Source organism: Chamaea fasciata, unplaced genomic scaffold (genome assembly GCF_029207755.1).
Source record: "Chamaea fasciata isolate MVZ Bird 193981 ecotype frontalis unplaced genomic scaffold, bChaFas1.0.hap1 SCAF_2, whole genome shotgun sequence".
Taxonomy (NCBI): Eukaryota; Metazoa; Chordata; class Aves; order Passeriformes; family Sylviidae; genus Chamaea; species Chamaea fasciata.
Window position 1 is genome coordinate 84,451,765 of NW_027094087.1, and position 22,437 is coordinate 84,474,201.

The window sequence follows — 22,437 nt, forward strand, 5'->3', positions numbered from 1 at the left end:
CTGTGGCAAAAGACGGAGAGATGCTGTTCAGACAAGAAGTCCTGGCTTCAAATACACAGTTGACTAGCAAGCGATAGACATGTAACTGTGAACATGGAATTTCCCTAAAGCATGGAGAATTCACCAGCACCCAAATGTCCTAGGAAGCAGGGACAACATTAAATAGCTGGTTGTAATCAGCTGATTTCAAGACGAATCCTGTAAGTTTTCAGAAGTTAGAGGAGACTCATGAGTTTCAGTTAGCATTAATCAGTTTGCATCTAATATACTGTATTTTCAACACTGAATGTCATCCAGTGTTTAAAGGTTACCCCAATATGAATGGACAGAGCCCCAAAGTGCTAGAGGTACTTCCCATGTTTCACTAATGCATTGACTTTGCGGTTACTTTGACATTAGTTGGAGTAAACAATTGTGAAAGGCTTATACTGTGTAATTTTAGTTTAACGAAACAAAGAAAAATGTTGGCATTAGTTTTCTGGTTTCAGCCATATAAATCAAAGCTGAGCCAAAAAATTAAGAAGAACTTGTTCTTAACTAACAACAAAGTATTCATGAATAATTTTCTAGCAAAGATCTGATATCACAGAGGGCACGTAGAGCATCTATGGAAACTTCTTTCCTTCAAAACTACTAACAGAGAATTTTTAGCACTGGAAATTTCTAATACCTAGAAAATAATGATTGGAAATGAGTTCTGAGAATGAGAACAGAGCCTTTAGAAAAGAAAAAAATATTTTATGCCAGGTCTTTTTTGACACCATATAACACTGTTCAAAGCTGCAATGTCCATTTACAATAGACTCAATGGATCAAGGAATTCTCAGGGAAATTTCAGGCAGGTCTAGGACTCACCAAGGTAAAAACAGTAAGGCCAGTTAGAAAATTAAAAAATCGTGACATTATCAAAGGTGATATATGTCAAAGAAGCAGAGTTCCTGAAGGTCACTGGGGGAATGAGCAATGTCTGTAGCTGGGCAAATACTGATTCCACCATCATTACAGGCAAATTGAAAGTGGTTCTGAAATTGTGCGTTAAGTTTTTTGTTTTGGTTTGGGTTTTTTGTTTGTTTGGGGTGTTTTTAGCCCAAATTGAACTATGAGTTCTGGTGTGCTTTGCTTTTGCAAGCAACTAAAGTCCAGCCACTAGAACATCATAAGCAGTTCCCCTTGTTTTTTTCTAGTCCTCTTAAGGCCCTGCTGGCTTCAGTAATTCTGTATGTTTCAGCAGATCTGTCTGAAAAACATTTGACATTTCTCTTGAGTATCTTTCACTCCTGGAACTGAATTTGATGTCTCTGCCTGCAGTATCCTAGTGTCAATGGATGTAGAGGGAGCCTCAAAAGATTTATATTGTGGCTATTATCTCAGTTGTGGGATCTGTCACTGGTCCAGTTCACTGGTGATGGTGGAACGTGTGTGTGAGTGGAGATATAATGCTACAAGAATTCAGTCATTTATCATTTTAGGGAAATGACTAAAAAGTGAATGGACACGACAAGTAATCCCACAGCTTGGTTTTTGCTCTCTCAGTGCTTCAGGGACATGTGAACTGTACACTACTTAAGCATGTGTCTTGAGACTTGTGCCCTTAGACTGAAGGACCAAGGCAGCACCATGTCTGTAATCTCCCAGCTCAAACACCACATGGCATGAAACAAAGATTCCTGTTTGGGAGGAAGAGTATTTTAGAATATGACAAGAAAAACAGCCTGAAATCAGTAGCCAGAAGTAGTATGTTTTATCTTCTTTGTGTCTCATAGAAAAATATAAATCGTCTTCAAAATTTAAAAAGACTGTGAATTGACTCCATTTGCTCTGCCTGTATATCTAGTTAAGACTATGGAACCTAGTGTGTTCTGATAGCAAACAGATATTTCCAAAAGCCTTGAAATGATTCCCAAGAGTGTATTGTTTTTACTTTATCTCAACAGTCACCATGTTCATAAATAAGAAAGTTACTGTTTGAGTCAATACCCAGCTCACACAACTGTGAACATAAATCATTGAGAAAACAATGACTGTGCTTGCTTTCTGCAGCTCAAGATTATGGAAGGAAATGAAGAAGCAGAAGGCCACTAGCTCTCTATCATTCTTCTGGAGGAGACTTTCTTGCGGTTTTTCACTGACATGGTGCATGCAGTGACACTGCTCAAAGCAGACACTGCATCCCAGCTAAAAACAATCTCCACGACTGGGTTTTGTCTGCAAGAGATTCCTTCCCCCCTTCTAACTTCTGAGCAAAAGATAAATCTCAGGGTAGGACTGATGAGGCACATGAACTATAGGAGGCTTTAGCTGTCATTGATATGCTGGAAACGAGAACTTACACAGAAAATAGTATACACATCTCTACTTGTAGAGTTGCTGTCTTTGTTCATTGAAGGAGGTATGAGTATTTGGCATGATCACTGCATTTGCACCTATGGTATTCAGACAGATCTGAAGTGCTGAGCCTTAAAGGGATAGAAAGAACTTAAAGGGATAGAAACAACTTTTGATGTGTTTAAGCACCTACTGAAGTTTGCATCATTTGAAGTCAGTGAGCCACTGAAATAGCCACTCCCATAAGGTATTTTCATGTGGGATATGCAAAAAAATATGGCACTTTTCTCTAGAATGTTAATGTATCCCAATAAATTAGGAAGAACACTTGCCTGATTTATTTTTCTAAAGTTTAAAAAAAAACAAACCTCACTAATACAAGGAATCTCAAAGGAGGTTTGCTGCAGTACTTCTCCCAGAAAAAAACATCTTATGTTATACAGCAGTCACATGTGCTAAAAAGGTTATAATGCACTAATAGAAAAGTAGCAACATGAAACTGTGTTAGGCTGCTGGTTCCTTATATGCATACTTCCATATATAGTCTAGGAAAAGGCTTTCCAATTGCAAATAATACTTGTAAGGATGTCCTTCTGGAATAATATATCTATATTGTCCCTTTGAGACAATCAATGGTGATAGCATAAGTAGTATTAATAGGTAGATGGACAGGCCCATGAGAATATTCCTGCCAGTCAGTATTCACCACATGACCTTAATCAGATGGAACTGAAATGAACATATGCAGGAAATACCACAATCTTCACAGAGTCCCTTAGGAACAACTGTGTACGTGTGCTCCCAGCTTTGCAGACCAAGAAAGGATAGAAAATTCTTTAAAGGTGAGGAAAGGAAATAGCTGTACAGTGAGTAAAATATTCTGGTACGTGGTCGGCACAAATGGAACAAAACCCAGAATATTTGGATTCTAGCTCACAGTTCGCTTATTCCTACAAAATCAATACATGTATGTGTTTGTGCTGGAGCATTTGAATGCCCAATTATGCACTCTGCTGCTGTATAAATGTGAAAGTGTTGAATACTATGCAACTTTATAAACAGACGGATATATGTATGCAGTCAACATATAGCAAGATCAAATTCAGTATGAGTGCACACTGGGTAAATGGGCACTCAAAAGTATAAACAGTAAGATACTTGTGCCATCTTATTTATATACCTGTATTAAGTGCTCAATATAATGGCATAGTGCCCATAGGCTCTCAGTATGAAAGGTGATCACATTCAGTGCTGAGCTGAGTATGTAGTAGGTCTCTTGAGGTGCCCAGACTTCTGGTGAGGAGTGGTCACCTAACTCAGTGACTGGTTTCTGTGCAAGTACCAGTAACTCAAATACTGCACTTAAGAACAGCTCCAGTTCCAGAATTATATCCTGATATGATTCTACATCCCCCAAAAATATTCAGTCTTAAGTAAAAAAAAGTGTATCACATCAGGGATTAGGAAAACCATTCTCACTCAATGGTTCCAATCTAAAAATTTACCCCCTTGTACATTTACTTAAGTGTTAACCTTGAAATTCATATTATTAAAGATTATTACTACTGTACATTTTTCATTAACTTGCCTCGATCCTAGATGATTAAAAAAGATGCATTATCACTTGTTTTGAATTTTTGGAGACATCATTTCATGTAATAAGATGGAACAAAATGTGCTGCCATCATATTTATTACTCTGTGTTGATCACAGAGAGAGCACACTGCACCAGTCCCAGCTAAAGAGAGCGAAACAGATGCTCAGTCCTCATTTTGAGTAGTTACACATGGCTTTAAGTGAAGAGTAAAGCTAAGTGGAAGTTTTGCTAATGCATCTGAGGTAGAAGCTAGCTGTGAGGTCTCCAAGTGCAAATTCTCTAAAGGAAATCACAGTCATACCCAGAACTTCTTGCTTTGATTCAGGCTGATAAGAAGTATCAGTACAGCACTAACAGACAAAAGGACCTTCATGCACTTCAATATACAAAAAGGAGCACTGTTTCCACTTCTTTCAAGATATTAGCCTTGGTGGAAGACTGAGTGCTATTTTTAAGTGTTGTTTTTCTGCACATGATGAGCTGTGGAGAAGTGGAAAAACATTTGCTAGTTGTGTATTTGAAATCATGCTTCTATTTCTGACAGTAATGTTTGCTGTGAAGATTATCATGATTTCTTAAAATACTCAGGTGAAAGAAATACTTAAGGAGTAAAACAAAAGGTCTTTCTCACTTATATTCACAGTGACTTCTTTGAAGAAGGAAGACAGAAAAGAGAACAAAAAACCTTTTTTTTTTTTTTTTTAATGGAATGTTTTACTCGAGTTTCCCAGGAAATATCAACACCTCTTTAAAAGTATCAGTTATAAAGTGCTGGTACAGTGAGTACTGTATACAAGTTTTTATTCTCTGAGGCAATTCAGCTGCTGTTATTTTTCAACAAGTAATTTATGTTTTTTTCCTCATCTAGATGACCCTCGGGGCAAACATCAAAAAAAAATCCGAAGCAAAACCCAGAATTACCTTAATCTTTATGCTGTAGATGGGCTGCGGACCCTCTGTATTGCAAAAAGAGTAAGTAAATGCAGGCTTTTAGTTTGCTTTTAAGAAGAGTCTTGACAAAGATTACTGAAGGTATTTATTATTTTATTGTTCTTGATTCGTAACTTCTTTTTCATTTTATTCAGTAAAGTATGAATGCCTTTTTCATCATCTTGACTGTGCCCTCACATACTCTTTGTGATAGGTTCTCAGCAAGGAAGAGTATGGCTGTTGGTTAAAAACTCATTTAGAAGCAGAATCCTCTATTGAAAATCGCGAAGAACTGCTGTTTCAGTCAGCACTGCGGATAGAGAAGAATCTGCATCTGCTAGGTAATGAAATGAGAGCTGGACATGAAATTAAAATGTGATAAAAATTCTGAAAGCTTGGCTATGAAATCCGTTCTTTCCCTTAAATTGTTTCTGACAGTATAGAAATTGGCTTCCGTGGGACTTTATCATGGCTGTCATGTGCAGCACCACAAAGGAATGGGATATAATTAACATAAAAGACATACCCTGTTTTCCTTGCTCCTGCCAACATTTTATCACTAGTGAAATAAGTGGAGTAATACCAGGGATGAATTTGACACAATAACATAAATGGGAGCTGCTGCTCTAAACAAGAAGAGGACTTGCCCCAAGCACTCTACAGAATTTCATTAGCTCAGTGCTGCTTCAACAAGTCAGAGACTTCCCTGATTACAGGGGCCCCAGAGACACACCTAAAGCAAAGCTCACAAACTACATCTGTGAGAAGCATTAACTTCCATATACGTCAGGTTCAGCACACGCACTCAGGGCCTGTGTATTCTGTGGCAAGGGTTTGCAGTTAAAATCAGTGTGTAAAAAGTATTGCAAGAGCTAAGTCATACCCTTTTGAGTTGAGATGTTGAATGCACTGAGATACTAAAATGTATTTATATACACTGGTACCCCATACATCCAACTGCTTTCTCTGGCAAAGGAAGTGGGACAGCCATAACGCTGTGGGAGAAAACGACCTTCAGTAATTGCCAGCATGCCTATCTCTGGGAGACAGATCCCCCTCACCCAACTTTTAATGCATCTTCTACAGATCTCTAAGCCTCAACATAAACCAGTAGGGAGACAAAAAAAGTGTAGTTCATTTGGTCCGACTTAGATATCTGCTTTAGGATTAGATGAATCATGCCCTTGAAGTGTCTGGCTCTCTTCTATGACTTAAAGGGGGGCATGAGTTGCCTAATTTGGACCAGAGTAATCAAGATCCCACCATGGGCTTACCTGTTGGCTCTGTCTGCAGTCTAAAGTGAAAAAAAAAAAAAGGAAAAAAAAAATGAAATACAGCTGCTAAACAAATAAGTGAGCTCTGGCCAATAGTAAACTATCAGTTCAGTCATTCCCTAAGAACTTCATACTGTGGTTTGTAGCTTGCGATGATCATCATTAGGCTGTGGGAATAAAAATTCAGTCTGGAATATATTTTTCTTTATTTGGATAGCAGTAGCTTTCCCAAAATTACCCTAAGAATGTGTTTTCATGTAAATGACTGGTGCTCAGAGTTGAGGGGATTTCTATTGTTAATTTTTTTTTTTCCAAGACAAAAACATAAAAGAAACAATTAGCTAAGAAAAGTTTATTCTGTTTTTCCTGTTGTTCCAGGTAACTTGCATGTCCGTTACTTCCTCATCTGCTAGTGGCAGGGCTTGCATTTCCTCACGTTGAAGTCTCTCTGACATTCAGTGGAGCACTAATGCACCAGTGGTGACACTGAGCTTGGTCCTGAGTGGCGTTTCGCCACTTTCCATATATATGAAAATCTTGTCTCATTCAATTGATTTATGTAAGCGTAAAACAGATACCCAGTCTCTTATAACAGGTAGAAAGATGCATTGAAAGCATGAAAATAAACATTTTACTTTCATATCATGGTCAACAGATTTATGATTTATTCTCTGCTATATCTCATTTGGACATCAGTGTCTTTCTGCAAGAGCAAAGAGCAGCAACAAGGCACAAAAAGGTTCATATTTGCAGTCTAATCTGCTGTTGCCAAGCTGCAGTCCAGCTGTTATTCCCCTTCAAAAGTGGAATTTCTAGTGACCCACTCTCTTCTTCCTGAGAAAAGGCAGTTAAGAACTTCAGGAACTGAAATGATCTCCAAGAACCAATAGCTTCTCTAGCAACATTCAGCAGAAATTACGTAGATAGAGAGCGTAGAGGCAATAAGCCTTGTGAACCTCTGGGACTAGGAGTGGCATCTGGTTGCTTTTGACATTTTAAATTCTGGATTTGTTTATTGTTGATGCAACTGTTTACCACAGCTACTTTCCTTTCTTCCTCCTCAATACCCCCAAAAAGCTGCCCAAATCTTGCAACCATTGGTAGTTTAGCTGTCTCCCAGTAAAAGTGGCTGCTGGTTGTTTTGGGTTTTGTTTTGTTTTGTTTTTTAATCTAAGCTTAAAATTTAAGGGCAATCTTAGGCATTCCTTTAATATGGAATATTTTGGGGTTTTTATGTGCTTAGGTGCAACTGGCATAGAGGACCGTTTGCAGGATGGTGTTCCAGAAACCATTGCAAGCTTGCGCAAAGCTGGGTTGCAGATTTGGGTTCTTACTGGAGACAAGCAAGAAACAGCTGTTAATATTGCATATGCCTGCAAGCTACTAGATCACGATGAAGAAATCATCACCTTGAATGCTGAATCACCAGTAAGCAGATCTAATATACAAGCTGACTAATGAACTAGTTTTGCTTTACTTTCAACGTGTGGAAAGTTTGATTAAAAGTTTTAATTAAAAGCAATTAAAAGTTTGATGGCTTTTTTCCTTTTCCTCTTTTTTTTTTTATTTTTTTGCTTCTTTTCCTGCTTCATCTATAATTTCCAGGTAGGACATGTCTTTAAATACTTTTCAGTGAATCATGCTTCTAAACCATAGCCTCATGTATCATAACCTTACTGAAAACATGTAACTGTGTGAAGTGAACTCTACCATGAATGAAAATATGCTATAGCAGCATAAATCACTTTCTTTGGTATGCATTCTCAAAACATCCCTATTTCTGTTTCTTGGCACTAATGGGTCTAAAGAGCAACCTGTTTTTAAATACATGTTGAGAAAGAAAGCAATTGATAACTTACTGAGAATTTGTCCTTTATTTTATGCCACTGAAATGTAGTATTTAGATAACTCAGTCATTCATGTTTTCTCAGGTGGCTTTCTCTCTGGAGATAGAAGCAATATTTAAATTTTGATGCTAACAGTGAGAGGCAGAAAACCACACCTACAGTACTGCCTTGCTTCCTAACAGACCTTTTCTAATCCTTCTGAATTACTGATCTTTCCTCTGGTCAACTTGTTGCAAGCAGTCACAGAGAGTTTACTGATACAGTCTAACATACAAGGAACCAGACTGATAGTGCTATAGTCCTTTTTTGGGGTGATAAAATTGGACTTCAGATCAGCAGAGGAGAGGTAGGCCATCAGTATTCAGCTCCGATTTCTTTCAAAAAGGAAGAAAAGATAACAGCATTTTGAATTCTTGGGTGTATCAACTGAACTGGTAAATTAATTTTCTATGGTTTTTCTTTTTAGTCATACTTTGCTGTAAGACCATGAGCATTTCTTTTAAATGTTCGTATATTCTCAATAACATCTTCTAGTTGAGTATGGCTAGGAGAGAGATTTCAGCTTAAATAACCTTTAATTGGCCTTTAACAATGCATAACTCTTTGATCTGAATTGTGGGCGTATACATGGTGTTCATCACCATAATGGTGTTCATCACCCTACTTAACTTGGTACCAATTATATATCATTTCCCAGCACTGTTATTCTGAGAAGGAGCTAAAAGAAATTAATTTAGGATACAAAAGTGCATGTTAAGGAAGAATTAGATTTTAAGCCTTTCTACTCTTTACTGTTGTCACACCTTCTGCAAGAATTAAGTGCATTCAGAACAAGTAGAAGATTATTAGAAATTAAAACTTTAACAGTGCAGAAAATAATACATTCCCCATTATTAGTTATGCCTTAACATACAGCAAACAGAAGCCTTTGAATACATGTTCTTTTGTCTCAAGCATTTTTATTTTGAATTTTTTTTCAGGAGACATGTGCTGTCTTGCTGGAACAGTGTCTGCAATGCGTAGAGTCTAAATTTTCAAACACAATAGATGGAGCTACTGGAAACATGACTGTTGGGTTCACCCCTCTCTATCCACCCTCTTCCTCTGTGCTTTCCAGCTTGGGCCTAGTCATTGATGGAAGGACTCTAGCTTATGCCCTGGAACCTGCGCTAGAAGATAAATTTCTTACACTAGCCAAGCGATGCCGTTCAGTACTGTGTTGTCGCTCTACCCCACTCCAAAAGAGCATGGTAGTGAAACTAGTCAGAGACAAACTCAAAGCAATGACCTTGGCAATAGGTAAATACCTCAGTTTATACTACACTGCCTTGATGTATACTATGTCTTGAAAGTTTTGATTTTTTTGACATGCAGTAGGACCCTCCCAGCTGACTCACAACTGAAACAGCCTTCCAGTTTTGTCTGAAAACATGTTGGACAATTCTAATATATTTATTCTAACATATTTACTCAAATCCAGGATAGAACTCTGGAGTAGTATTAGGGATTTCTTCCTACAGAAGTTAGGTAATCAGGACCCAGTTATGCTGAAAGGTTTTGACATGTCTGAACACAGTTGTGAAGAATTGGGTTATCTTATGCTGTGCAAAACACCATTTTGCAATCACTGTATTACACCCAAAAAGACTGTGCTCAGTGTTGCTTCATCCAATCATGCTTAAACTCAAGGCTCTGTGTTTATCATCACAAGTCAGCCATACAGCACCGGCTGTGACTTGGCCTTGTTGTTACAGGGAGTGGATTACAGCTGGTATCATGCCAACTCTTACACTTCTTCCCACCTAATCACTCAATTGGCAAAGGGGAGATTTTGGCAGTCCATCTGTCTTAAGTTTGACAAGATATTCCATGTTTCTATGATTTTTACACAAGTCAACCAGCTCTTCTTTCCCTATCAAGTTTAGGTTCATGTTTCATTAGAAGATATGATTTCAGCACATACTGTCGGAAATACACTTGCTTTCTACCTGTATTGGTTAATTATAGCTGGAACACATGTGGGTGGGACCTGCCCAGGAGAAACTCTAAGTACATATAATAATTGCCAGACTTGTGTGACATCAACATCACCAAGTATGTGCTGATTATCACAGTCTTCATGCTCAATATATCTTGCTCAAATATGCCTCCCTCCTACTGAATTTATATCTTTGGCTAACTGACTGTGGACATAATCATTTGCATATCTTGTAAAAAACATCTGGCTCGTTAACTTGAATTATCCAGAAAACACTACTAGAGACTGGGCAGCTTGTATTTTCATTCTTTCGGAGCATCTTGAGCCTACGAGTTGAGCTTAAGCTCCTGCTCTGGTTTAAAGCCTAGCTATATGCATCCTCCCTTTTAACCAACGTGAGCTAACTTGGGTTGTATCACACAGTCACAGACATCGGCTTTGTCTGGTGGGCGGACACCACTCTTACACCTGCCAACAGCAGGGAAACTGGCAACCTGTGGTGTGTACCTCAGCCACTGAAGTTTGAAACCAAGTGTCTTGTCATAAGCTGATACAGTATCATTTTCTATTAGTACACTGGCTGTACAATTAAGAGCTTAAGAACTAGATACATATCTCATTCTGATATCCTTTCTATGGCACCTATCACTTGTGGTATCATGGTTGGAAGCAGAGTAGGGGATGGTGACTCTGCAACCATTCCAACTAAATCTACCAGTCTTGGGTGTGTTAAAAATCTTGGACTGGTCAGCCCTACTCTTTTGACTTTTTCTTTCATTCATCTACTTTTTAACTTGTATAAGTATTTTTACAGTGTAGACATTTTCATTTGCTTTAGGGCTTCTTGCACATTTAATTCTTAGTCATTCCTGATTGCAGGCAGACTCTTAATCAGGAAGCAGAAGTATTGGGGATGCTTATTGTCAGCCTTCTACTGTTTTACTATTGGTGCAGTTCAGGCCTGACACCTGAATTTTAGGTATTATTAAAAAGAGATGGATCTGTTTTATTGTTACTTTCCTGTGATAAAAAGGTCTAAAAAGATCAGAGTGTCTTGGAAATTTTGCAAGCTTTGAACCTTATATTCTAAAGGTGTATCTTTTTCCATACCCAACCAACGCTTTGTAAATATCTCTCTTACTATACTCAACCAACATTGAATAACTGTTTTTCCTTTGTTTTGTTGCTGCCAACTGTTGTTGGTCTGCTAATGACAACAAAACTGCATTTTTTCATCTTTAGGTGATGGTGCTAATGATGTCAGCATGATCCAAGTGGCAGATGTTGGTGTGGGGATCTCTGGTCAAGAAGGCATGCAGGTAATGTTGTTCATCCAGTGGAAAGCACTCCCACGAGAGTGTGAAACAAACACTTTCCATAGGTCAGATTGTTCACACTTCTCTGGACAGTCAGCACAAATAAAGGAAAAGCAGCAAGTTGTGCTGAGGAGTGCCAGTTGTGTCTTATAACGGTTCTTTCAGCTTGAGTTTGAGCTCACACTTTTTCTGAGATCTGTGATGGGTTTACACACACTCTGCCTTCTCAGAAAATTGAACTTACCAGATCCCTTTAAACAATATGACTAAAGAAATAATTAGCTAAATAATTGTTTAAAGCAGAAAAGAAGCTCAGCTATGCATTATTTAGGAAATAAGGTTCATCTTGTTCTGGCTTTTACTGTCCTCTCTCCAGTAGTACTTGGGAATACTTCTATGGAGTGGCTGCACAGGCCAATACAACTGATGTAGCTTATTTGCATGGTGTGGTGGTGACCCTTGCCCAGACACCCCCACATCTCACTCACTCAGCTTATTCAGACAGCAAAACAGTAAAAAAAGTAGTAATTGTGGCCCTTAGCAGAATGACTGCTCCTAACAACTTATAGCAAACCTTATTTGGTTTGGCCACATTTCCAGTCACAAGAAATAGCAGGATTAAGGTGGTTGCCCTGTAGTGTTCTAGATGTATTCCACCTTTGATTACTGAATTTACCACTGTGCAAGAGGCACTTCTCTCATCCCCAGAAGACAGGATGAATATGTATAGGATGTATGTATTATCTCAGCCTCCTCAACTGCTAGCACAGATCAGTTGCAGTGTTAGGACCAGACGTGGCAGTAAGACACAGAGAATGAGGATACCTCATTTCCACAACCTGCCTTGTATTTGGGCAGGCTGATTGCATGAGAAAACAGAGTAGCTGAGTATATGTCAAATAGCTCTACAAGGAAAGTGGGAAGTGTTTCCATCCTGAGGACCTGAGCAGATGAGCATGCTCCTTAACTTAGTTACCAGTGGGTGGTTCTCTGACCCAAATTGCATTTTTTGCAACATTGGCTGGATGTTTTGCTCAAAAGGGAAGAGAGGCCTCCTTCACACAGTGCACAAGTTAGCTATAGAGTTTTATTTCATGGGATTTCATGAATGCTGTTATTTATTTGGGTCAACACACAAACTTATGAAACAAAAATTTAGTGAGCTATGTACTTGGGTATCAACTCTGTGCGTTTTCTGAACTCCAGAGCAGCAGAAGCTAGGACAGGTCATTGGACGAAAGTCAGTAGATATTTTTCTTACTTATCATACACTTTTCAATATGTATGCACCTTCAAATCCTGCATAACTTCTGCAGTATCACTGCAGGCAGTCCAAGCTCCAGAGAGCTCAGAGAAAGCTGGTTTTGTGGGCTCCCCTCCAAACCTATCAATTCAAAAAAGTCTGCTGCAAACTTTTTTTGGGGTCTTACCACCTCTTACGAACTTACCAATAAGCTCTGTCATCTATGTGTTAATTCAGATCACTTTTTTTTCTAATGCAGACATAGACTTCTCATAGTATTTTTTTTTGAATCCTTGCCCCTTTATGCCACTTTCAGTTGAGCTCATACACTTGCAATAACCAGTCCTCAAATCCCCCTGGCTTTTCCAGTGTATCCAGGTCTGAAAGCTATTTTCTCATTACCTCATTAAACTATCTGGTTTTATTTCTAAATGAAAGTTCAGCAGAGTAGAAAATGTTTATAGATCCCATCCCTTACTGCAAGTCCTAAGGAACTGCACAGACCTCTTTACTATAAACAACTGTCAGAATTGTACACATGCAGGTACTCAGAAGGCGTTGAGCATTTAGATGCCTCAGACAGCAATACTGTCTGATTTATTTTCTTTCCACATTCTGTGGAAGCATGTGGAGCTGGAAGAAAAAAAAAATAAAATGTGAAAATCCAGTGGGTATTTTGAGCCTAAGTAAACATGCAAATGTAATTGGATAACACATCTTTCTCTCTGTGTTCCTCACCATAATAAAAATGGAATAAAAAAAGAAAAAAATCGTGACACTTCTCACAGTCTTCTGAGAAGTACTATGTTAGAAGCACAAATGAAGCTAACGGTTTTGTTTTGACATTGGAATAGGCTGAGATGGAGTGGAGGACAAGGAAGCAGACATAGCATAGCTGTGTTCTCTTCAAACTGTAAGATAGCTGTATGTCTGCAAGACAAATCAGACTTCTGTGCAGGGAAGTAATAACAAGTGTGTCTTAGTACCTGAGAAATCCTAGGATGTGTCAACATATTAAAAGTGTCTCAGTCTTTATATATATATCTACTGCTTAAATTGCAGTGCATTCTTACACCTTCTCTTGCATACTGTTATAGAGTTTATTTTAATAGCTTTTACAAGCACCTACTTGGGAAAACTGAACCCTTTTGATGTTTTACCAAGAAAGAGAATTAGGAAAACTTAAAAGGAAATATGCCTCTCATTGAAAAATACAGCCAAAATATACCCAGCAGAATGTAAGGAAGATACTGCTCCTTTGGAGGTTTTCACCTTTCCTCCTGTTATTGCTGAACTGAATTGTGAGAAAAAAGGTGATACCAAAATAAAAAATGAAATGGAAAATAATATTAAATTAAATCTTAGTGTGATCCTAGGGATAAGGAAAATCATGAAACGACCCTGATAACACAAGTAGTTCTCATCTAGATGTACAGTACCCAGAAATTCAGTCAGAATTAGAGGGAAACTGTGATTCATTTTGTCAATGCCATCTGACAGTCTGTACAGTCCCAGAGGATTCTCATGCAATGTGATTTTTTCTCATACATAGTTACAGAAAATGTGTGATTTAAAAAATCCCTCAAAATGCTGATATCTCAGGACAGCCAAGAAAACTGTATAAACCAGGTCTGCAAATTAAATTAAAACTAGTATTTTTATTGTTTTGTCTTTTGAAGTCAAATCATTATGATGCAACCACTTAATTGTGCTGTTTTTATCTTATTCTCTGGAAATTCATTTTGCCCTGTAAGTATGCTGTAGTTTTTACAGAGAAAGATACAGCCACCAAGGTCCACACGAACCTTGAGCCTTCATACTCGTGCAACTGCAACTGCCAGCCATTCTCCCACATCTTGCTTTTTGTTGTTGCCTGTCACCATCTGCAATGTAGGCTGTAATCTCCTCTGAGTGAGGACAGGGTTGCCTTGCAAGTCCTCCAGGCTGCTGTGTTTGCTCATGGGTATTTCAAATCCATGCAGCAATAGCTGCATTTCATAAGCGCTGTCATGAATTTCATTCTTCATGAGTACAACTTCCACTGACTGTAGGAGTCGAGAAGATGACTAGATTCATTGTTAGTGTTGAGGGTGGTGCTTTACAATAACGATTCCAACCTTTGTTTCATTAAAGGCGGTGATGGCGAGTGACTTTGCAATCCCAAGGTTCAGGCATTTGGAGAAGCTTTTGCTTGTTCATGGCCACTGGTGTTATTCCCGACTCGCCAACATGGTGCTGTATTTCTTCTACAAAAATGCAGTAAGTGTTTGACTTGGCAGCTTTATGGCACCACATGTTTCCAGGGTTTATTTTGTGCTAAGTGAGCATTAGGTCAGCCTTCAAATGGTTTATAAATAAGCTGCAAAGAAATTTGCAGAGCTGAAAGACAGCTGGCTGCCATTTGCAGAAATACGGGACCCACTCCATAACAGCTACAGTGTGCTGCTGAATGTGCAAATGAAGTAACACAAATAACAAGCACTGCTGAAGAAAAGTTTCTTTACAGAGCAGTTTTGCAGGATTTAGCTGGCTGGATACAGGAGCCTTCAATGCCAAAGCCGTCCAGCATTGGTCCCAAGTAGCAGTTGAGTGTGTTTTCCCTTCCTGACTGTATCTCCTCATTGTTTATGAATCACTGTACATATTTCCTAGTGACTTGAGATAATTTGAGTCCTCTCTGTGTCTCAGATATGGAGAATGGGAAGGTTTTTTTCTTGATTTATCTTATTTCCAACTAAGCAAAAGAGTTCATTAGAAAGGAAACACACGGTGGTAAAGACCAGACGACGGGTCTGTGTTTCCTCCCTGGTGTATGTAACAGAACTCAATAAAGTACTGGGCATCAAGCCAGAAACAGCTCAACTCCTTGGCCTCAACAAAGGCCCTTTGCATTGATCTGGGAGTACAAAGATGATTGATTGAAAACAGCCTAACAAGGAAACCAAGAATACCACCAGCTGGGTGGGAGTCACTGGCGGGCACATATATTTCCGCACTTGCAACAGCTACAAATCACCTTGGGGGCAAGGCATATGAAGAAGCAAGAGGAGAGCTAGAGCTCTCATACTTCTGTTTGCCTCAGAGGGCAATGTATGAATTCTGTGCAGGAGACTGGATTTTGTCCATCAGAAAAAAAAAGTGGCTTTCAGTTTTGTAGAAGTTGCTTTCCGATTTTAATCTAATACTCAGTTTTTATCAGAAGAAAACCATCATTTGCTCAAAATTTTGAACGTCACCAGAATACCTAAGGGTGCTAAAGGATTAATGAAGTGTCTTTTTGTCAAAACAAGCATATTAAAATACATTCTGGGGTCAGAACAGGGACTGCATGCAAATGCCCTTTCAGACACAGAAGAATGAAGGGACTTTGTGATCTGAGTTGCTGCCTGAGTCAGAAATAGCAAGCAGATTTAAGTGATGCTGTACTGAGTGGAGAGCCACCTGTTGAGGTACAGCAGTGAAATGTGGTGTTCAGATGCATCAGTTTTAAGGCTTGATCCTGAATGATGGTGAACATCTGTACTTCCACCCCCAGTGCTGGGTGTTTCCAAGATACCCATTGACAGTATCAAGTCTGAACTTCCAAGAGATACATGCATAGCCATCTTACATTAAAAATTAAAAAAATAAACACAAAAGTAGTGCACATAAGACACTCCAGCAATCAGCAGCCAGAGATGCTGTTTATACATCGATGCGTTTGTTCAGCTTGGGTAAAATCTTCCATTTTCTTTGGTTCAACTGCCCTTGATTACAAGTATTATTTCTCATGCCATTTTTAATAAGACATTTTCAGAAGCTACTGCCTCAAGGCTAGAAAATAACTGAAGACATATCTTTTTGTTGGCTGTGTTTTGGCAGTCTTCAAAGCTTTCTTTGAAATACTTGTTGCTTCTGACTCTAAACTGTAGTTGGATATCCAGCATATAGACATGAATATGTCTGATGCAGTGCCTGCCCTTAAGGAAAGATTGTTAAAAATGGAAAGATAGGAGCACCTGAACCTTTTGCAAGGAGAAAATTCTGGATGATTCTCCACAGAGAGTCAAGATAGCTTCACTGCAGATGTTCTGCAATTTTTCTGTTTCTTCACGTGGGTTTTTTTCCTAATTGTTCATACTGTGAAATTTTCCCTTCTCCACTAGAACCTATCTAATTTAAAATTTAAACCTCACATTGCTGCACAAGCCATTGGGAAACATAAATGACTTATCCAAAAAGATGTTTGGCTTCATGGAGATGATAGAAATACAAGTAAAGTATAAATTACAACATAGCATGACTGAAAATATCTGAACTTGATGAAAAGGGATTTCATGTAAACAAAATTTTACCTGCATAAGCATGCACATCTTCTTTCCATTTATACATTGTCTCTGCAAGACAGCCCTGAAAAGTTTTTGACATATACTTCATTCACTGAGAAATTGTCTCTGGGACCACATTCATAAAACAGTCTGATCTCGTAGGGGAAGAAGGGAAAAATCTTTATGTAAATTTGTTTTGTCTTTTTCAAAGAGGAAATACACAGAGGCAAGAGAGAACATTAGAAATAAAATTAAAATCTTGTCTAATGCAAAATAAAATTTTGGGAGAAAAAAAAATCTGATTTAAGCCTCATTTATTTGCATAGCTTTCTTCAACAACACTATTAAGACCCATAGTAGAGGTGGTAGGAAGATTTTCAGTTGACTGTATTTTCATCAAACCACCTATTTTTGCTGGAGTCTAACTGTTTTCAAGACAGGTTAGCAAGGCTCTAGAGAGAAAATTTACTGTGTCCAGGATTAGCTGCATTTTGTTTTAAAACCGTGAGAAAAAAGTACATAAATGCACATATTTATTTTTTTTGAGAAATTACTCAAGAAATTTTGTTTGGTTTTGGGTGTGGAAAAGAAATAATTTTCAAAATGTGTTGTGTTGGAATGAAATTGGAACGAAACTGCCATGTCCCAGATAACTATACTGAAGAGGGTAAGCTTTGGTAACTCAGTCTTGTCTGGGCCAGAGGAAGATATTTTTCTTGAAATACATCTACAGAAACATTTCTAGGTGTTGAGCTTACAAAAATACTACCATTTAACTTTTCCTAGGTTAATTTATAGAATGGGCTTACTAACAGCAGCTATTTGCTGCTCATATACAAGCCACTTCAATGTAGTATGTAAACTTTGCCTGAGCATTTATCTCCTTTATGTATACATGTGTATATATATATATATATATATGTATATATATATATATATATACACATACACGTATGTACATTTGTGTACTGCAGGACTAACCTCTTATTCTGTGGCAATTCCCCTTTACAAGACAGGTTTACTCTCCTTAAAGCAGCTTTCACTGACTAAGCACACCATAGCCTTTCTTTCTTCCTGTGTTTAATTTTCAACCACATTTGGGCACACAGAACAGATCTGTATTTTCCTCTGTGTATCTAAAATTCATGAAGGGTTAACATTCTCCATCTGACTGAAAGCTTTTTGAGAACAAAATACAAAAAAAAAAGAGGAAGTGAAAGAGAGGTCATGTCATTTCCCATCTTCGTTGTTAAAAAGAGGAAAACCCTAAACAGTTTCCAACAGTTTTCTGGTCTTAATCACTTTACAAAAAATAGTAAAAATTTTGCTTTTAGGAGAACCAAGTCTTGGAATTTATTTCCTTCTCTAGGAAGCTGGCCATCTTTTTCTAGGCCACAAATCCTTCATCATCATCTGAAATCAGCACCTTTCCTGAGCCCTCTGGATTCTCCATGCTGAAGAGATTGTAGAAAAAACGAGTTGTGTGGGTTTTTTTTCTTTTTGGGTGCCTCCAACCCAAGTAGATGAACAACCCCTCTGCAGCTGTGTATGCAGCTGATTTCTTCTTAGAGCTCAAGAAGGGAGATTGAGGAATCTTTATAGCACTGCTAATTTGCTGAATGTCAAATCACAAGGATTGAATAGTTAACTTTTCTAGACCTTGCAGTTTCACCTTCCTTACTGCGGCTGATCTCATGTTGGTCTTGCAAAAAAGCTCTGCATTTATCTGTTGTAGACTACAAAATTCTCCCAAAACATCTCCAGCCGGCAGAGGATATTATTGTGGAAATTCTTGTTCTTACAGTAGTGCTGTGATATCAGTACTCATTTACCTAGAGGTCGGCGGTGGTTGGGAGAGCTTTTTACGGTTAGTTAAATTGCACCTCAGTGTTTCAGTCGAACTGAAAGTTAATTTTGTGTGATGCCCGAGGTTTGAGGTTCCAGCAGCACAAAGACTTGCAGGTGTGCCAGATGTTTTCAGCCTAGCCAAGTGGTCCATGCATCAGGAAGTGAGTTAAAGAGTAGGTATCCTCACAAGGATTGCTCACATGTTTAGCTGCAATCATGGTATGGTTAATCATGTAAGAATGGTTACAGAACACAGGTGGTCCTCCCTATCTTTATATATACAGCATTGCTTCTTCTGTTTCAGATGTTTGTGGCCCTTCTCTTCTGGTACCAGTTCTACTGTGGATTCTCTGGCTCATCAATGATTGATCAGTGGTATCTGATCTTCTTTAATTTATTCTTCTCTTCTCTTCCACAACTGATCACTGGTGTGCTGGATAAGGATGTGCCAGCTGAAGTGTTAATTGCTGTACCTCAGCTTTATAAAAGCGGACAGAATATGGAGGTAAAAACTTCTTGATTACTGTAATTTCTTTCCTGAACATCTTTAGTTTCATCTGAAAACCAGCCTGCTCCCAAAGGGTAGATGACTGGTAGATACAGTCTGAGATGTCAGTGTTATTACTTTGTGATATTTCTTATCTGAGTCAAAATGCCAAAAGTACACCTAAACAAAAGACACACAAACAAACAAAGCCCCAACCAGCCATATTTTTAATATGTGACAGGAGAGAAAGCTGGATGATTTAATTCAACCTGAACTGAACACCTTCATGGGCCAGGCTCACAAATAACTATAAAAATAAAACAGATTGCATCTTGTAGCTAGTGCAGGCTTTTACAGAATAACCTCACAGTACTTATTCAAAACTTCAGTTCCCAGCCCTTTACAAAAAGAAGAGAAAGATGGCCTTGGTAGTAAGCACGATAAACTTAGTCTCTGAGGGAGGTAGTCACAGATGACAGATTCAGCTGAATATCTGTTGAAAACACCTTGTCCCCATCTGCTTGAATTGCACTATGAAAACAGAAGGAATTGCAGGAGGAATTTGGGCCAAACCATTCCTGGTAATTACAGGTACAGTGTACTGTGGGAAAATCTTGCTGTTCGGCAAAACTGTCTACATGGGGACGTTGTTTTGAAGGCAAAAGCTTTCTTAGAAGTGTTTTACAAAGCTGTCCTCTGAGAGGACACAGTAAGTGGTTTTTGCCTCCAAGTGTACACCTGTATTCAGAACCCCACACATGTTGCAGCATTGCTAGATACTCTCACGGAAAGATGAAAGGAGAATTTGAGTGTAACTTGTTTTAGTCCATTAGTCCAAACTCTGTCCTTTTCATCTGTTGTTTTCTGTTTTCTACATTTCTTCTGTTTCTGTATATCACACTTGAAAGATCTGTACTATTAATACCTTCCTCTTGGACATTTTTAGGATGATAGAAATCTTGTAATGCCTTAAGGCTTGTTGGGAGGTTATGTCTGCCTGTCTTCAGCTAGCAAACTGAGAAGTCTCCCAGGTTCACAGAACAGTTATTTCTCATAGAGAAGCTCAGAGATTGTTCTGAGTTGTTGTTGTGGAGTTTTTTAAATCTATTGATCGTATTCTCTTTATAGTTACCTAAAAAGACATTTTAAAAACTTTAAAATCCTGTTCCAGGTGGGATCTCTTTCAAAAAGGGGCTATAGTATTATAGAATAGTTAGATGGCTCTGGAGGCCATCTGATCCAGACCCCTGATCAAAACAGCTTCAAACCTGGATGAGGTTTCTAAGGTCTTTAACTAGTCCAGTTTTGAATGTCTCCAACACTGGAGATTCCACAATCCCTCTGAGCAACCTGATGCAGTAATTAACCATGTTAGTTCAGGAGGCCAAGTAACACCATAATTCTTTCTAAGCATCTTTCCATTCCCATTTTTATTCTGCAATGATATTTTCCACAAAAAGAGGAAGACCTGATGAACCCAGTTGTTGGAGATGTAGAATATATTCCAAAATTATATAAACGTTATGCCATTTATAAACTATTTTCCTTGTATCTAGGCCCCTTATATGACCATCTATACCCCTGGAATTGTATATTTCTGTAAACCAAAATGTTAATTTAATATTGGTTTTAGCAAGCAGTTTTATGCACATACTTAGAAATATGTGTGTATATATCTATCTATGTTTTATATACATATTTATAGCATATATTGCTGTATGAATTGCCACTAAAGACCTTTGTTGTGGATGTTCTCTAAGTACCTGTGCATTTTATGTTTTCTCTTCTGCCAGTAAGTACCCTGTGCTTGTGCTTATGTGATGTAGAACCCATTTATTCACGTTCATTAGTGGTCTGACTGTAGTGCATAAAATAGGTCACCTTCATAAATGTTTCCTGGCCTGAATATCAGATTCAAATTACACTCTCTGCCAGAACAAAGCAAAACAAAACAAAACAAAACAAACAAAAACAAAACAAATAAAAACAATTTTTTTAAAAAAGGCAAAATACTTTTATTACCGAACAGAGTGACTTGCATATCGACTGTTCATGCTTCATCCCCCAGGGTAGCTAAATGATTGGCAAAGTTGTGAAGCTGTTTTCCCAAGCACTTAAAACTGCCCTAGAAATATGCCCCTCAAAATACCTGTCCTGGCAGATGGGATCTTCCTTATGATTTGATTTTCTTAACTTTTTTTTTTTAATGACACAGGAGTACCAACCACACATGTTTTGGATGAACATGATTGATGCTATGTATCAAAGCCTGGTTTGCTTCTTCATCCCCTATTTTGTAAGTGTTTGGTTTAAGCCATTCTATTTCAAGCATTTGGAGGAGAACTGGCAACACAGCTTGGGCTAAATCCTGTCTTCTTTCTTACAGACTTACTATGATTCAGAGGTGGATATCTTCTCTTGGGGAACTCCCATAACCACAATAGCTCTTTTCACCATCATCCTGCATTTGGCTATTGAAACCAAAACTTGGGTAAGGTACTTACAGCCTACATAGAAACTCACTGGCATAGATATAATTCTTCTCTTAGTGCCACCTTTCAAAAACATAAGATAGTTGCTTTGCCTCAGCACATTCTATTTTTAACAGACGTTTTTAAAATGCATGGAAAAGATTTTAAAATATGATCTCCAAACAGCCTTGTAGTGTTATATTTATAATAAGAATTTTTAAATATACAAGGCTCTAAACTCTTTGCTGTGCATGGATTTGACTCCAGAAATTAAGAAGTTTTAATTTAATTGACTCAGAGTATTCCTCAGAATTCCGCAGAATATAAAGAATCATTATACTAATGTGTTTGGTTTTTTTTTTTTTTTTTTTTGGTGGTTGTTCTAGACTTTTCTCCACTGGTCATCTTGCATCTTCAGTATCATTTTATTTTTCTTTGTGGCTCTGGTTTACAATGCTTCCTGCCCAGTGTGCCATCCTCCATCCAATCCATACTGGACCATGGAAAGGCTGATGGGAGACCCCATGTTCTATTTCACGTGCATTATATCACCAGTTGTTGCATTGCTGCCCAGGTATTGTATCTTCTCTCACGTCTTTTCTTGTATGTAAAGGCACTTTATGCATATGATAAGGAGAGCAAGAACATTTTCCACTCCACATCTTTTGTTTTCCCTACCAGCCAACTCAGTTTCTTTCAGCAGCCGATTATTTAAAGTCAGGTTGTCTAACCTATTCTGTGCTCCTGGCCACAGGAACAGACCACAGCTCTTGGCCAAGGACCACAGGAATGGGATAATTGTAGTCTGTTGGTC

General features: G+C 38.3%; 1 protein-coding gene across 1 annotated transcript in view; it reads left to right on the top strand.

Moving 5' to 3' along the window:
- The window catches only part of ATP10A (ATPase phospholipid transporting 10A (putative)), a 110,338-nt gene that overhangs the window by 86,167 nt on the left and 1,734 nt on the right, over positions 1-22,437 (top strand). Inside the window, exons 11-20 of the mRNA XM_066176535.1 lie at positions 4,791-4,894; positions 5,067-5,193; positions 7,370-7,554; positions 8,954-9,272; positions 11,194-11,270; positions 14,644-14,769; positions 18,970-19,170; positions 21,368-21,448; positions 21,539-21,643; positions 22,010-22,197. Of these exons, the coding sequence (XP_066032632.1) occupies positions 4,791-4,894; positions 5,067-5,193; positions 7,370-7,554; positions 8,954-9,272; positions 11,194-11,270; positions 14,644-14,769; positions 18,970-19,170; positions 21,368-21,448; positions 21,539-21,643; positions 22,010-22,197 (1,513 nt within the window). The remainder of the gene's footprint in view (positions 1-4,790; positions 4,895-5,066; positions 5,194-7,369; positions 7,555-8,953; positions 9,273-11,193; positions 11,271-14,643; positions 14,770-18,969; positions 19,171-21,367; positions 21,449-21,538; positions 21,644-22,009; positions 22,198-22,437) is intronic.